General features: G+C 41.0%; 1 protein-coding gene across 1 annotated transcript in view; it reads right to left on the bottom strand.

Annotated features, from left to right (window-relative positions):
* Positions 1-17,620, bottom strand: part of LOC132142375 (partitioning defective 3 homolog B-like) — a 197,133-nt gene that overhangs the window by 81,661 nt on the left and 97,852 nt on the right. Inside the window, exons 12-15 of the mRNA XM_059552188.1 lie at positions 10,695-10,868; positions 4,780-4,909; positions 3,494-3,623; positions 2,614-2,726 (exon numbers count right to left, since the gene is read on the bottom strand). Coding sequence (XP_059408171.1) covers positions 2,614-2,726; positions 3,494-3,623; positions 4,780-4,909; positions 10,695-10,868 — 547 coding nt within the window. The remainder of the gene's footprint in view (positions 1-2,613; positions 2,727-3,493; positions 3,624-4,779; positions 4,910-10,694; positions 10,869-17,620) is intronic.

Below are 17,620 nucleotides of genomic sequence, written 5' to 3'. Positions count from 1 at the left end.
AAACCACCCGAAACATCACAGCACCATCAGAACCCCCAAACAACAACTAAACACCCTAGAAACATGCAGAATGTCCTAGCAACCACCTATCAACAAAATAGCAGGACAGGCTTAGGAACCACCCCGAATTCCCAAGCAACATACCAAATGCCCTAGACAACACCCAAGGTAACACCGCAACACCCGGAACATCCTAGCAACCACCCAAAATGCACGAGAAAAAAAACCTGACAATGCTAGCAACACCCAAAACACCCTTGCAACATGCATCACACCCTTGCAACCACCCAAAACATCACAGCGATACCTCATCAACCACCTTAAACACCCTAGTAACATGCAAAATGGCCTAGAAATCGGAAGTCGTGGCCTAGTGGTTAGAGAGTTTGACTCCTAACTCTAGGGTTGTGGGTTCGAATCTCGGGCCGGCAATACCACGAATTAGGTGCCCTTGAGCAAGGCATCGAACCCCCAACTGCTCCCCGGGCGCCGCAGCATAAATGGCTGCCCACTGCTCCGGGTGTGTGTTCACAGTGTGTGTGTGTGCTCACTGCTCTGTGTGTGTGCACTTTGGATGGGTTAAATGCAGAGCACGAATTCTGAGTATGGGTCACCATACTTGGCTGTATGTCAAAATTATTGTTTTTTCACCGTCGGACCAGAAGCTCTGCTGTGCTTCACTAAAACCTGTCCTTTGCATGCCTCTCAGGAACAACATCACGCAACCCCATCATTTCACCAACAAAGAGAAGTTATCAGAAAACTAATAAGTCGTCACACGTCACACACTCACTTAGAAATCACCCACAACACCACAGCAACACCCAGAACATCAAACAATATGCAGCACACCTTAGCAACCACCCCAAACATCCTAGAAACCAGTCAGTAAACTTAGCATCTGTTTAAAAATGACCTTCCAACCACACAAAACACATTAGCATTGAATGTGTATTATTTTATTTTTATTTAAACTAAAATGGCATGCAGAAAAAAAAATCTAGTTATACATATTCTGATAAAACCAAATTTGGCGGGTGTGTTATACTTCTGCAAGAAAGTAAAGGTAAAAGGCCTGAAAGCAATCAGCAAATGAGAAATTAAGAGCATTTTCACATGAAATCCGGACTAGAAAAACGCACACCTGCTAATGATGCGACTGGCAGAATAAACCTCTTTCCGACAGACTCAAGCTGAGCCAAAACTCTGAACTCCAAACGCTAGCCTCCAGAACTCCAGCCAAACCTCTCACAGGGACCGTGCTTGACTGAGGAAAACCTTTGTCTTTCAACGTTTTGCAAAATCACAGAGGAAAACATTGGCCAGACTGAAATTACATGCCTTGAAGATAAGAAAAGTGGACCCTTGGGTGATGGATAGATTACTGTAAGGGTTAGTAGAAAGCTTGTAAATTAAGATGAATAAATTTTGCCTATTTTTGCATTTGGATAAAAAAATGACCTGTATTACGCTAAAGGCAGTTAATGCAAGAGTAAACATCTGAAATTGCTCCCAACTTCAGTCACATTAGCCATGACCCTGACTGGAAATCTATAACCTAAAAACTCATCCAAAAACAATCACTTTGATCAAAATCATTGATGCAATGTGCATACATTATACAGCTTTGTAAGTTATGCCTTGAAACAGAAAAATTTAAATAATTTACCTTAAAATATAGGTAATGCACCACAGTAATACTAAATGTATGCAATTTTTGTTAAAACTATATTTTGACATATACCCATAGATAATATTACTCCTTTCCTTTGTTAATGTTTTTATATTAAATGAAAAATAAATAATGATAATTAAAAAAACTTTTTACAAAAATGTATATATATATTTGTGAATTTAAAATGCTAATGACTTTTTTCCCCAAAGGATTTTTTTTTTAGATTACAAATATGTTTCAGCGTAAACTAGACAGTGTAGACATTTATAAAAATAAAAAAATTATCAATTAAAAAAGGACAAAAAGAAACAGCAACTGAACCACAGACCACAGGGCCTATACAGAAAAATTGAAGTAACTTAAAGAACAAAACCAAAAGGCGAGAGAGAGAGAGAGCAAGATATAGAAATAAATAGAGGAGAATAGTTCTGAATGGAGGATAAAAGATGGCAGCAAAGCACGACGCTATGAGATGTGTGTAATGAAAACCAATCAGCTTTCAGCAGTGAGGAGATTAGTACAGTGGCGCTGAAGCTAATACTCCACCCTAATGAAATGTAATTGGAAACAGGCAAAAACTTCCCATTGCAGAGCACCGAAATATATCTCATGTTTCTGACAGTGGTGGAAAAGAGAGAGGATAAGTCATCGGGGTCATCCGTGGTTAATACTGGGAAATGTGTAGCTATAGGGCTTTATTTTGTGTTAAATTTTCACTGTAATTCAGATATACAGACCAAAATCTTTCAAATGGTCTTCTAGGTCTTAATATAACTTTTAATCTTTGTCTATAAGGCTTTAATGCACAATATTTCACCTCAAAAACCTGTCTTATTCACTAACCACCCACAATTAAAGTTAACCAAGCGCTAAATGCACTGAAATAGCTCTGTATTGAAATTTAGTAGAGGTGGTGTATGTGTGTTTCCTTTCCATACCTAAATCCATGCTCTTGGAGGAATTGTTGGTGGGGTAATCAGGGACGTTCTGTCGTTGAGGGTTTTGATGGTCGGTGGGGTGGATCATATATGAAGCAGGCTCCATTTCAGCCCTACAAGACACATATCACACTTTTTAAAAGCTGCGCATTCTCTGCTGATTCTATAAGCATAAAATAACATGCACTACATCTCAAAAATTAGGGTGTAAATGTTTTTGAATGAAGTATTTTAGTAATATTTTTAAATACTATTACAATTTCAAATTTCATGTTTTTTGTTATATACTTTAAAATGTCATTTATTCCTGTGATGCAAAGCTGAATTTTCAGCTTCATTACTCCAGTCTTAAGTGTCACTATATCCTTCAGAAATCATTCTAATATGCTGATTTACTGCTCAAGAAACACTTATTATCAATGTTGAAACAGTTGTGCTGCTTCGATAATAATAATTATCAATAATAAATTATATAGTTTACTAGCAAATATAACACCATTAATGATTTTTAAATTAAAATGTATGTGTATTATGTGTATAACTTAAGAACAACAAACTTTTGTGTAATGTAGTGTAACACACAGAAATATTGGATAAAATAGTCAATTATTTAATATGTAATAATAAACTAATTATTGATATGTTTTAGTACTGAATGACAAAGTATTTACAACCGGCCTTCATTTCATTTATGTCTACTTATCCTGCAAATAAATGTTTCTCTGTGGGTCTATACAAATGAGTTTGTGTGAATAAAATTTGGTATTTCACCAAATATTTAATGGTACAACTAGATAATGACATAAATAACTCTTCTGCATGTTATCTTTACAAAGAAATGTATTATCTCAAACTTTACTCTTTAAGCACTATAACTAACCGATCTTGTTGGTGTTTGTGTGGAGCGTTTGTTTCCAGCAGGTCCAGATCAGAAGGTGGAGGGGGGAAACCCTCTTCATCGTAATCTTCCTCTGGAAGTTCCATTTGTCCGCCATTGGATCCATGCAGAGCTGTTCGGAAATATGAGTTTTGTTGTTATATACCATTATTACAGCTGATGTTCATTTAAACACATTGAGACCTTCTCTATGACCACACAACGGTCTAATCAATGTCGGAAATATCTCCATTACGACTCAATTTTCTGCACTACCGTCCCGGTTTCTTCCATCATTTAGTCAGTTATCATAAAGTTATCGTAAAGCGAGTGCATAGTGACTGTGTCATATATATGCAGTGACATGAAATATTAATGCTGGCGCTGACAAAAACTTGTGATTAAAACTACACTTGTATGCGGAGTTCTGTTTTAAATTTCTCAGATTCTACCAAATCTAAATGCAGCGAATGTGGAAAGCAATTTGAATTTGAAATGAGATGTCTGTAAACATCACATCCCTCTTTGTGCGACTAAAGTACAGTCACATACTTTGACGGACAAGAGACGCTAATCAGTAAACAATGGTTTCCCAGAAAACACGGGAAAAGCCTTTTGTGTTGGCACGGCAATTCTCTGGAGAATCGGCGGGAAAGAATAGTGGGAATTTAAAACCGTTTGTTATCCGTTCTTGAGCACTCGGCACAATTGCGAGTATGCTAATAAGGCCCTCTTAGAATCCATTTCATCAGCTTAATGATTTCAAGGTCAGGCCGTGTTGCATAAAAGCAGAAGGGAATGTAGCAAAAATATCGTCATTGGCTTTTTCATTCCTATTGATGAGATGGGCAGTTATCCAACTTGTAGAAGGTGAAAAAGATAATGGAAAGATATGCTGGCATGGAAAATGAGGCGACATTGAAAATGAACTCATTTTGTCCCCTTACAGAGAAGCAAAGCACTTTTAACATGGTGTTGATGATGAGCGCATGCTTTTTTGTTGTTGTTGTTGAGCACTGATCAATTTCATTTGTTTCTTTAACAGTGAGAGAATTTATATGATAGCATTTTACATTATATAAAAGCAATTATTTTATCATTTGGTGTGCATTTAAGAAAGCAGTCAACAAGTTAAGATGCATTCACACAGGACATGATTTGGCAACCACCAATGGAATCCGCCACATGATTCTTTTGGATTCTGCAGCTGACTGTGAAAAAGGAATGAATAGTACAGCAACTTTATGTCACGACCTAGAGCAATTTAATCAGTGGCAGTGTGTACTTACCAGAAGTAGGCTTGTACATATGACTGCTTGCTGTGGACGGTGGAATGGAACTGTTGGTGTGGTTGCTGTTAGGAAGCTGATGAGCAGGAGAGTCGTTTCTGGTGACAGTTTGACTGCTTTCTTGATTTTCCTAAAGAAGAGGGTGTAACGTTGTAGAGAAATTCATTTTAGCATCCAACGAAAGCAACGAAACATTGATCTGGAAGATGCTGATTGGGAAAAGGTCTTGAGAACAAATATGGACATTTTAAAAGCATGTTGACCAACTTCCTTATTGGGTTCATGCAATCAGAAAGTCAACAAGTGGAACATCTGCCGTGCAGCACAAAAAACAAGGTTAAGGAAATGGACGTGGTTTGGGTCTACATAATTACACACAAAAATCATAACATAATGAAATTTACATTCAAGTATATTCCAATATGGAGTGTAAAACTCATAATAAACACTCTATTTTGTGTTTTCTTACTGCCATAAGAAGTGGTGCATCATGTCCTGCTGCTTCTTATCTGAATGTAAGCACCATACACAACTATTCAAAAGTTCAAAAGATATTAATACTTTAATTCTGCAAGGATGCATTAAATTGATCAATAATGGCTGTAAAGACATTTCTGATGTTATAAAACATTAAAATAAATAGTTTTTTTAGAGCTTTCTATTCATCAAAGAATCCTGAAGAATCATTATTTCCACAGTAAATATTAAGCAGTATAACGGTTTCCAACATTGATAATAATAAGAAATGTTTCTCAGCCAACAAATCAGCATATTAGAATGATTTCTGGAAGATCTCGGGACACTGAAGACTGGAGTAATGATGCTGAAAATTCAGCATTGCATCACATAAATAAATGACATCTTAAAACATATTCAAAAAACAAAACAGTTATCTTAAATGATAATAATTTTCACAATATTACGGTTTTTCTTTATCGATTATAAAATATTATATATAAAATATTCAGCATGAAAGACGGGGGCAGTGAGGGGTCTCAATGGCAGTGTACAATTGCAAGACAAACTGTAGAAACTAAAAAATAAAAAGACTTTCTGTGAGAGAACAACGCTGATATATAAATATATAAAAACACTGGGGATGTAAATGACAAGTAGATAAAAGCAACCATATGACATAGATAGAAATATTCATATGCCAAAGGCATTCCCATCAGACAGTACTAGTCAAGACAGATATGGAAACGTGTCAATATGAAGACGTGAGGCCACCGAATGATGCGTCCTTATGGATTCTTCTCAGAAGACAAAGAAGCTAAAGCTGTCACCCATCTGGGTGTCTACAACCCAGAGAGGGAATGCCATAGACTTTATACTGTCATACAAACCACGTGCTACACACACAAACACGCTACTTACTGGGCTTTCATGGGAGGGACATGAAAGGTATGAGGATATCACCATATCAAAGTGTGCTTAAATGCATTCACACCATAGTATTCCGCATGGCAAAAAACAGATGAAAGCTTTATTCTTTTGTGCCAGCGTTAAGCCTCAGTTGGAGCATAGTCATTAGTGGGGATGATGGCTCTTTACATGTGGAAATGTCATTCTTGTCATCTGCCTCCTGCTCGCTGTCTTACAGGACACACAGATATCATCAATGGACCAAAGGACTGATTATGAGGCTCTTTTTCTCCACAGAAATGGTTTCTCATGAAAAATGACTCTAAAACCTGAGACTAAACAACACTTTTTCTGTCATTCACTGTGATCAGTGCCTTGGCAACGGTCAACATATTATATGCAAGTGTCTAACATGCATAAATTGAGAGCTGGAAGGAAAATATCAAAAGATACTTGAAGAATGATGGGACGCCAACTGCTAGAATCCAGACGGAGGGAAACTAAAAATGTAAAGTCAATTTAAACAGTCGATATTATTGATTTACGTGTTCACCTCCCACCGACACAACCACTGCATCGTCCTTATTAGTGAGGCTTGTTAAGGCAAGGATCACTATTACTTTTGCTCATACTGATTTGAACAAACCGCGGACCACTAATCTTTGGTGCAAAACACACGTAACACTATTTGTAAACATGCATAAATGACATCTCAAATTTAACAACAAATTTAGCCGTAATGAACCTATTAATAAAATTTAAAACAATATAAAATAAATAAACAATTGTCAAGAAAGCTTAAGCAACCAAGAACAACTTTGCAACCTAACAACAAAGCAGTCTTTTAAATGACATGGCAACATGACCACAAAACAGCGCCATAGCCCAAAACTCTGTATAATATATAACGCATTAGCCACCACCCAGAAAACCCTAGCAACTGCACAGCAACACCCTGACAAGCATTCACAGTACACAAGCATCTGAAGATAATGTCAAAGCCTAATTTCTCTGAGCATCAGTCAATTTGTGTGTAACATGATCATTTAAAAATCACCTTGATTTTAGGTGTACAACTCCCACAACACACACACACACACACGTACAGAACAAGAACCTTTCTGACAACTTCAAAGGCTGTGCGCTGCACGTCTTAATCAGACAACAATCACAAGGGAGCTTCGGCCTACAATCGAAGACAAAGAACCAACAAAGCAGCCTCTGGAACAAGACCCTAAACCCATGGACATCTCCACCCCCTCCACACGGGCAGCAGTAAGGGTGATCTGAGGTTAGGGACCCCTAGGGTAGCCCAGGGCTGCCTTTCATTAAAACCTCAAATTTGCCTTTTATTCAAGGAACCCACGGTGTAATCTGATTAACTTGCTGGGTAAGAGGAGATCCAGCGAGGTAACAGGATTAAACAGCAGACTGGGTGGAGAAACAGGAAAGAGAAGAACATGGAGGATGGAGGAACAAAGATGGTGGTTTCACATGAAATCACTCTAAAGTACATTTCTGTTCATTACTGAATTAATTACAATTTTATTCAGAAAAAATGCATGAGAGGGATCAAAAGTGACAGTAAAGACAATTATAATGCTTCAATATATTTTTTTTTCCATAAAATATTATGCAACACCACTGTTTTATACATTTGCAAATAAATATATATATATATATATATATATATATATATATATATATATTGCTGTCAAACCATTAATAACGATTAATCGCATCCAAAAAAGTTTTTGATTATCAGTGTACTGTGTATATTTATTATGTATATATAAATACACAAACATACATGTATGTGTGTGTGTGTGTGTGTATATATATATATATATATATATATACACACATTTAAATATTTATATATATATATATATATATACAGTATACACACACACACACACATACATACCCAAATATAATTTATATTATATATACATATTAATATTTATATACAAAGACATTTTTTTCTTAAACATATATATGCATTTTATGTGTGTGTATATATATATATATATATATATATATATATATATATATATATATATATATATATATATATATATATATATACACACACACACACACACCTAATAAATATACACAGTACACACACATATGTATGTTTATTTTTTTATGCGATTATTCATTATTTGGCAGCACTAATTTATACTTGCATACATATACATATACATAATGTTGAAATCAAACATTTTATCAAAAGTTCTGTATTTTATCTTGAATTGAGGAACCAATCCATTAAGTTTTGTCCACAAACACTTTTAATTCTCTAACCTCCCACTCATTCTCTTATCATTTAACTCTGTCTGAATGATTAATGACATATTGATCACTCCGTCTGCATGTGATTAATGAAGAATGCATCTCAGCAACATATCACCTTCTATCGAGCGTCATTACCGCCCGCACGATCACCATCCTTCCACCAGCAGATTGGTTTGAGGATAAGCTAATGCTCCCCAATAACACTCCACCTACCCAAAGACAGACTGCTGAAGGTGCAGTCAATAACTATTTGTCTTCATATTCATTGGGTGGTGATGAGGAGCTGCCAGAATTGATGAACCGTCCCGGATCAACCTTGGATACAAAGATTCCAAACTCAAATCCAGCTGCGGAAACCTACGCATATGACCTTTGAGGATCGAAAGCAAAGCTTCCATCAGAAAAAAAGATTCTGCTATTATCTCTTGGTTGAAAACTGACATATTAGTGAGCTGCTGACGCACGGAAATGGATTCTCCTCCCCAATAAATTAGCCTTAACACTACTTCCCATAATAGAAAGGGGGGGAATAAAACCTTACATTAAATAACTCTATTTCTTAAAAATATGCTTAAAATATGCTTAGATAAACACACCTATTTTCTGAAATGATCAGCATTTTTCCATAGACAACCGGAGTTCAGAAAGGTATGCATCAAAAATATTGTTTTAGTTGCCTCTCTTTCTTTTTCATGTGAAACCACTTCTATGAAACCACTTCTATTATCAAGGATATTGTCATGCAGGTTTAATACACCAACCGGCAACTACTTAAACTTACCACCACTTTAACAAAAGGGGGACCCCAGTGAACATGGCGGACCCCCTGAAACACAGAGACATGTCAAACTGACAACATTAAAAGAAGACCAAACTTCTGTGCTTGTGTCCTATTAATGCAAGCACCAACTAAACAAACTCATGAATAGAATTATACATATTAAATGTTTCAAACATATATTTAGTGAAAATGTACAGGTTTATATGGAATATGTTAGTGCATTAACTAGCTTTATGAGTATACATGCTCAAAGGACATGCACTGATATGATGAAGTGCAGTGCTTCTCAGATTTTGAAATATAAACTGTATATAAATTGCACTGTTTGAACTAGCTTTTCATGCTTTCTAATTTCTTAAATAAAATTATCACGTTAGGTAACTTAGTACCCACTTCATTATCTGATATTTTTGTTAATTTCAAATTTCGAGATCTGGTATAGCACTACCATTCAAAAGTCTGGGGTCAATAAGATGTTTCTGAACAAAATCTCTTATGCTCACCATTTATTTGATCAAAAAAAAATTGTCAAAATCTTTACAGTCGCTTTTGATCAATTCAATGCATCCTTGCTGAATAAAAGTATACAATTCTTTAAAAATAAATAAACCTTACTGACCCCAAACTTTTAAACGTATTGTTCATATTACATTAACAAGTTCAATACAGCATGACTGTGAAAACTGGATACATTTCCCAATAACCAAAAGAAAGAATGACACCACATGCCCTTTACAGAATAAAAAGTGAAGATCCAAGAAGAAAAGCTCAGAGGGTTAAAAGGAAACAGAGTGCATGCAAAGATGTAAGAGTCTTTTATTTGAAAAGAAAACTTCAGCCATACAAAAACAATGCAAAAGAACAGCAGACATGGACAATTAGATGTTCTAGCAATAAGTGAAAACAGTAAATGAAAATGCAAGCATGTGCACAATGTTAGTACAAAAGCAGAAAGCAGGAGAGAAGAACAAGCGCTTTCTCAAGAAGTCAAAGAAAAACAAGGAAAATAAAAATCTTCAATGTGTCAAAAGAAAATGTACCTACAATGATTACATTTGAAGGACTTCCTCCCCAAATGTCCATAACAACACTGCAATGCCTCAAAGAAAACTCAATGAAATATTGTCAAGAGCTTTGTTTAGGAAAATGGACTGTTTGGCTTTTTTAACCGAGAAACTTTTTTAATCTATTGACAGTTTTTTTTAACCAGATGCCTATTTTTTTGTTGCTTATAGGATAACAACAGCACTTTAAAGTAAAATGTAAATCACAGAATCATGGGGATATTAAAACCTTTTCCCTTTTTAGCCAAAGCATATGTGTGCATTTCCTTGTGCACAATAACTAACATTCAGAGGTCACCTGAGAGCCTGTGATGCCGATAGTGGTGATACCAGCGGCCTACAGCCAGGGACTCGGGTTCAGAGGCCCTGCGGGAAAGCACTCTGTAGTGGTACGCATGGCATACCTGTACAGGTGTGTGCTCCAGAGCACGCAGAACCACCAACTGGATGGTTCCTCTGAGGTTCCCTTCAGTCGACATAGAGTGGCGCAGGGTCTCCATGGCATCATGGTTGGAGCGTCCGATCAGAGATTCGCCATTAACAGCTATCAGTTGGTCATTGATACGCAAGCGACCGTCCTGCAAACAAGAGAAGTCAAACACCAATGTTACATGTACAAGCTACTAAGATTTTATAAAAGTTTAATCTCTGTAAAAAAATAAATAATAATAACTTACATAAAGAGTTGTCAGCTAGTAGCTAAGCTAAACCTTGCCTAAACGAGTATCAAATCATTTTAAATGTCTAAGTTTGTTTATTTGTTTTATTATTTGCATTACTGCATTGCAAGTTATAGTACTAGTTATAGACATATTAATGGATAAAAAGAAAATGTTAGATTTTTACTATAATACTAGTATATATATATATATATATATATATATATATATATATATATATCTCCTCCTTGAACTGCCACCTTAACGTGGTGGAGGGGTTTGAGTACCCGAATGACCCTAGGAGCTATGTTGTCCGGGGCTATATGCCCCTGGTAGGGTCTCCCAAGGCAAACAGGTCCTAGGCGACGGGTCAGACTAAGAGCGGTTCACAAACCCCTTATGAAAAGATTACATAAAAGGACCGTGACGTCGCCCGGTATGGCGCAGCCGGGGCCCCATCCTGGAGCCAGGCCCGGGGTTGGGGCTCGTATGCGAGCGCCTGGTGGCCGGGCCTCCCCCCACGGGGTCCGGCCGGGCTCAGCCCGAAGGAGCGACGTGGGGCCGCCTTCCCGTGGGCTCACCACCTACAGGAGGGACTGTAAGGGGTCGGTGCTTAGAGAATCGGGCAGCAGTCGAAGGCGGGGGCCTCGACAGCCCGATCCCTGGACACGGAAACTAGCTCTAGGGACGTGGAATGTCACCTCACTGGCGGGAAAGGAGCCCGAGATTGTGCGTGAGGTTGAGAGGTTCCGACTAGCGATAGTCGGGATCACCTCTACGCACAGCTTGGGCTCTGGAACCACACTCCTCGAGAGAGGATGGACTCTTCACCACTCTGGAGTTGCCCATGGTGAGAGGCGGCGGGCTGGTGTGGGTCTGCTTATAGCCCCCCAGCTCAGCTGCCATGTGTTGGAGTTTACCCCGGTGAACGAGAGGGTCGCTTCCCTGCGCCTTCGGGTCAGGGATAGGTCTCTCACTGTCGTTTGTGCCTACGGGCCGAACGGCAGTGCAGAGTACCCGGCCTTCTTGGAGTCTCTGGGAGGGGTGCTGGAAAGTGCTCCGACTGGGGACTCCGTCGTTTTACTGGGGGATTTCAACGCCCATGTGGGCAACGACAGTGACACCTGGAGGGGCGTGATTGGGAGGAACGGCCCCCCTGATCTGAACCCGAGTGGTGTTCAGTTATTGGACTTCTGTGCTAGTTACAGTTTGTCCATAACAAACACCATGTTCAAGCATAAGGGTGTCCATCAGTACACGTGGCACCATGACACCCTAGGCCGTAGGTCGATGATCGACTTTGTGGTCGTTTCATCCAACCTCCGGCCGTATGTCTTGGACACTCGGGTGAAGAGAGGGGCGGAGCTGTCAACTGATCACCACCTGGTGGTGAGTTGGATCCGATGGCGGGGGAGGAAGCTGGACAGACTCGGCAGACCCAAACGTACTGTGAGGGTCGGCTGGGAACGTTTGGCAGAGCCTCCTGTCAGAGAGATCTTCAACTCCCACCTCCGGCAGAGCTTCAACCGGATCCCGAGGGAGGCTGGAGATATTGAGTCCGAGTGGACCATGTTCTCCACCTCCATTGTCGAAGCGGCCGCTCGGAGCTGTGGCCGTAAGGTCTCCGGTGCCTGTCGAGGCGGCAATCCCCGAACCCGGTGGTGGACACCGGAAGTAAGGGATGCCGTCAAGCTGAAGAAGGAGTCCTATTGGGCCTGGTTGGCTTGTGGGACTCCTGAGGCAGCTGATAGGTACCGGCAGGCCAAGCGGACTGCAGCCCGGGTGGTTGTGGAGGCAAAAACTCGGGCCTGGGAGGAGTTCGGTGAGGCCATGGAGAAGGACTATCGGTCGGCCTCGAAGAGATTCTGGCAAACCGTCCGGCGCCTCAGGAGAGGGAAGCAGTGCCCTACCAATGCTGTTTACAGTAGAGGTGGGGAGCTGTTGACCTCAACTGGGGATGTCGTTGGACGGTGGAAGGAATACTTCGAGGATCTCCTCAATCCCGCTGTCACGTCTTCCATTGAGGGAGCAGAGGCTGAGGGCTCAGATGTGGACTCGTCCATCACCCAAGCTGAAGTCACCGAGGTAGTCAAGAAACTCCTCGGTGGCAAGGCACCGGGGATGGATGAGATCCGCCCTGAGTACCTCAAGTCTCTGGATGTTGTGGGGCTGTCTTGGCTGACACGCCTCTGCAGCATCGCGTGGCAGTCGGGGACGGTGCCTCTGGGATGGCAGACCGGGGTGGTGGTCCCTCTTTTTAAGAAGGGGGACCGGAGGGTGTGTTCCAACTACAGGGGGATCACACTTCTCAGCCTCCCTGGGAAAGTCTATGCCAGGGTACTGGAGAGGAGAATCCGGCCGATAGTAGAACCTCGGATTCAGGAGGAACAGTGTGGTTTTCGTCCAGGCCGTGGAACACTGGACCAGCTCTATACCCTCTACGGGGTGCTGGAGGGTTCATGGGAGTTTGCCCAACCAGTCCACATGTGCTTTGTGGATTTGGAGAAGGCATTCGACTGTGTCCCTCGCGGCGGCCTGTGGAGGGTGCTCCGGGAGTATGGGGTCCGGGGCCCTTTGCTAAGGGCTATCCGGTCCCTGTACGACCGGAGCAGGAGCTTGGTTCGTATTGCCAGCAGTAAGTCAGACTTGTTCCCGGTGCGTGTTGGACTCCGGCAGGGCTGCCCTTTGTCGCCGGTTCTGTTCATGATTTTTATGGACAGAATTTCTAGGCGCAGCCAGGGGCCGGAGGGGGTCAGGTTTGGTGACAACACGATTTCGTCTCTGCTCTTTGCGGATGATGTTGTCGTGTTGGCTTCATCAAGCCAGGACCTTCAGCATGCACTGGGACGGTTTGCAGCTGAGTGTGAAGCGGCTGGGATGAGAATCAGCACCTCCAAATCCGAGGCCATGGTCCTCAGTCGGAAAAGGGTGGCTTGCCCACTTCAGGTTGGTGGAGAGTTCCTGCCTCAAGTGGAGGAGTTTAAGTATCTTGGGGTCTTGTTCACGAGTGAGGGAAGGATGGAACGGGAGATTGACAGACGGATCGGTGCAGCTTCTGCAGTAATGCGGTCGATGTACCGGTCTGTCGTGGTGAAGAAAGAGCTGAGCCGCAAGGCGAAGCTCTCGATTTAACGGTCAATCTACGTTCCTACTCTCACCTATGGTCATGAGCTTTGGGTCATGCCCGAAAGGACAAGATCCCGGATACAGGCGGCCGTAATGAGCTTTCTCCGCAGGGTGGCTGGGCGATCCCTTAGAGATAGGGTGAGAAGCTCAGTCACCCGGGAGGAGCTCAGAGTAGAGCCGCTGCTCCTTCACATCGAGAGGGGTCAGCTGAGGTGGCTCGGGCATCTGTTCCGGATGCCTCCTGGACGCCTTCCCGGGAAGGTGTTCCGGGCGCGTCCCACTGGGAGGAGACCCCGGGGAAGACCTAGGACACGCTGGAGAGACTATGTCTCCCGGCTGGCCTGGGAACGCCTCGGTGTCCCCCCAGAAGAGCTGGAGGAAGTGTCTAGGGAGAGGGAAGTCTGGGGTTCTCTGCTTAGACTGCTGCCCCCGCGACCCGGCCCCGGATAAGCGGAAGAAGATGGATGGATGGATGGACTAGTATATATACAGAGAGAGAGAGAGAGAGAGTAGGTAGATATATAATTTACATAAATATTCAGTTAAATACAAAACATGAAACTACAAATCTTAGTACTAGTTACATGCATTAACCAGATTAAAAGAGCATAATTTTTTACTATAATAAAATACATATCTTTTACCCATACATTTAGTTTGCATTTAAATTTAAATATAAACAGTCCAAAATGAGTCAAAAAATGTAATACAAAACAAAACACAGACACACACTAAATAAAAAATAAAAACAAGTAATTAAATAAATTAATTCATTAAAAAGTGTATATATATATATATATTCACAGCAGTATTTAAATGAATTAGTTATTAAATATTATTTACTTCATTAAATAAGAATAATAAATAGGTTCCAAATACAGCATTAAAGTTAAAGATAATTTTAGTCTTATTTGTGAATTAATTGTTCTTTTGAATATGTTATTGTCAACGAACCACCACAATACTGTTACTAATACATTTTTTAACAGACTGAATTACTGTCACACTAAAGCATTTAGTGAAGTTAGGACCACAGCTACTTTTAGCTAGCTTCTCCCAACAATAAAGCCCTATAGTGTGATTTAAAAACATTTATGCAGTGTAGCCTCACTGTTACATGTTTAACGCATCCCACTGTGAATTCAGATACAATTACAGATGCTTATCATTTGCGTGAAAGGGCCCGGCTGGAATCAATTGGATTGAGGTTCACAGCTATGGTTTCCTAAATAAAACTCAGCTGAGGAGGAACAAAAGAGATTAGCAGCTAAAAGTCACTGGAGCCGCTAAAGACTCCTGAGAGTCTGTGTCACAGTGGATGATCCTGACCCCTGGGCGAGGTCACTGACCGCAGACCACCGATACCACAAACACTTGTGTCCATCTATTGAGCAAATATACTCATGCATACATAAGCAGACACTCTGGAAGCTCACAACCCAAGATGGCCTTCAACATGTTTTAATTCATTAACTAGAAGAATAATACAACAATTTATTCCAGAAATGAGGATGCAGTTTTTAAAATTCATGCCCATTTGATCTCAATCCTGGAGTGTAAATGCTAGAGAAGCAACAGAATCGAGAGAGAGTGTGATAAGGGTGAACATCAGAAGTCAAATGAAGAGCTGAGCCTCTGAAAACGTCTATTTCTTTGAACGTCTCTCTGATGGGGGCCTGCGATGCAGCTTGCTCTCTGAGCCCACTCTCCACTGGAGTGCTGATAGAGACCAGAGATGCAGCTCCACCTGCGAGCCCACTCTTGATTACACTGCTGATAGGAGACAGTAGATGGGCCCTTATCTACACACAGACACAACACCTGCTGCCTGGCTGGACTGATTGAGGAGAGGAGTATTCATATTTCTGTAACAGCATTTGGTGAGGTTCACCTATAATAACAGATACAGCATATCACAAACCACTAAAAAAGGCTACAAAAAAGGCCACTTTTCATCATTCATCTAATTTTGTTTTGTGGTTTGAGGCCACTATGGGTGAATCACAATTACCATAATAACGTATATTCTACATAATAAGCAATGATTGTATTGCTTCCCTAATCATAGTACTAGTTACAGACAGATCAATCTGACAATATTTGGACTGATTAACTTTGACCGAAAACTATGCCTTATCAATGTGGATTTTCGTATCGATGTCAAATATTGCTTTGTGAATTTCTTATTAATATTATGCAAACCAAATGTTCAACTTGAATTTAAATAATCTTAAAGTGATAGTTCATCCAAAATAGAAAATGACCACATGATTTACTCACTAGATGTATATGACTTTCTTCTTTCAGACGATACAATCAGAGTTATATTAAAAAATGTAATTAATGTTAGATTGATAAACTAAAATCAGTTAATGTTATTTTTATTAGTTTTAGTTTTAGTTGATAACAATACTGGTAAAAAAATTTCATATTAGCTATTGCATTAACTAATTTAAAGAGGTAATTCACCCAAAAATGAATATTAGCCCATGATTTACTCACCCTCAAGCCATCCTAGGTGTATATGACTTTCTTCTTTCAGACAAATACAATCAGAGTTATTTAAAAAACAATTCCTGACTTTTCGAAGCTTTATAATGGCAGTGAACGGTGGTCAAGATTTTAAAGCCCAAAAAAAAGTGCATCCATCCATCATAAAAAGTGTTCCACACAGCAAGGGGGGTGTTAGAGATTACAGTTTATTGTTTTAAATATGGATATTTTTTTCTTACACAAACTCATTGATTAACTTCAGAAGGCATTTATTAACCCCCCAGTGTCATGTGGAGCACTTTTTATGATAAATGCATGGATGCATAATCTGGTGCTGACTAACAGGTTAAACCACGCAGATGCCCGAGAGAGAGCCTATGGAATCACCAAAAATCAAAAATATACACTTTCGAACATAATGATTGTGGCGAGTGGGGCGGGGCCGAGGGACATGGGAGCGAGGCCGGTGGAGTGATTGGAGATGAGCTACACCTATTCGACCCACCGGTCTCGAGGCCCACGGAGGAGATGGAAGGATATAAAACTGGAGCGACGACAGTGAAGGACGAGAGAGGACCAGGCCTGGGATTTTAGTTGTGTTTTGGTTTTATTTTGTGCGCACCAGTCGTCCGTGAGGGGCTGGTGCGCTGTTTTGTGTTTATTATGAATAATTAAATGTTATTTGATTGTCCGCCGGTTCCCGCCTCCTTCTTCCGGATGAATATGAAAGGTTTTATTCATTACAGTGGTGCCGAAGCCCGGGAGAAGGAGGGACGCGCTGCTGAAGATCCCTCGCCGCTGTGGTGAATCCGCGGTGCCAACGAGCAGGCGAGGAGTGTGCCGCCATGGACGCTCGAGGCGGTGGGCTGGAGCAAGTTGCCGGGGACGGGCGAGCTCGCTACCGGCCGCCCACGATAGGGAGGGGCGGCTGCCGTCCGTGAGGGAGCGGAGGAGTCTGCGCCGTTCGCCAGGTGGCCGGAGCCTGCTGCCATCCGCCGGAACGGGGAGGAGCAGGGAACGGGGGACTCCTGCCGGCTGCCCAAAACCGGAGG

The sequence above is a fragment of the Carassius carassius genome, chromosome 6 (assembly GCF_963082965.1).
Source record: "Carassius carassius chromosome 6, fCarCar2.1, whole genome shotgun sequence".
Lineage (NCBI taxonomy): Eukaryota > Metazoa > Chordata > Actinopteri > Cypriniformes > Cyprinidae > Carassius > Carassius carassius.
This window is presented reverse-complemented; position numbering and strand designations above follow the sequence as displayed.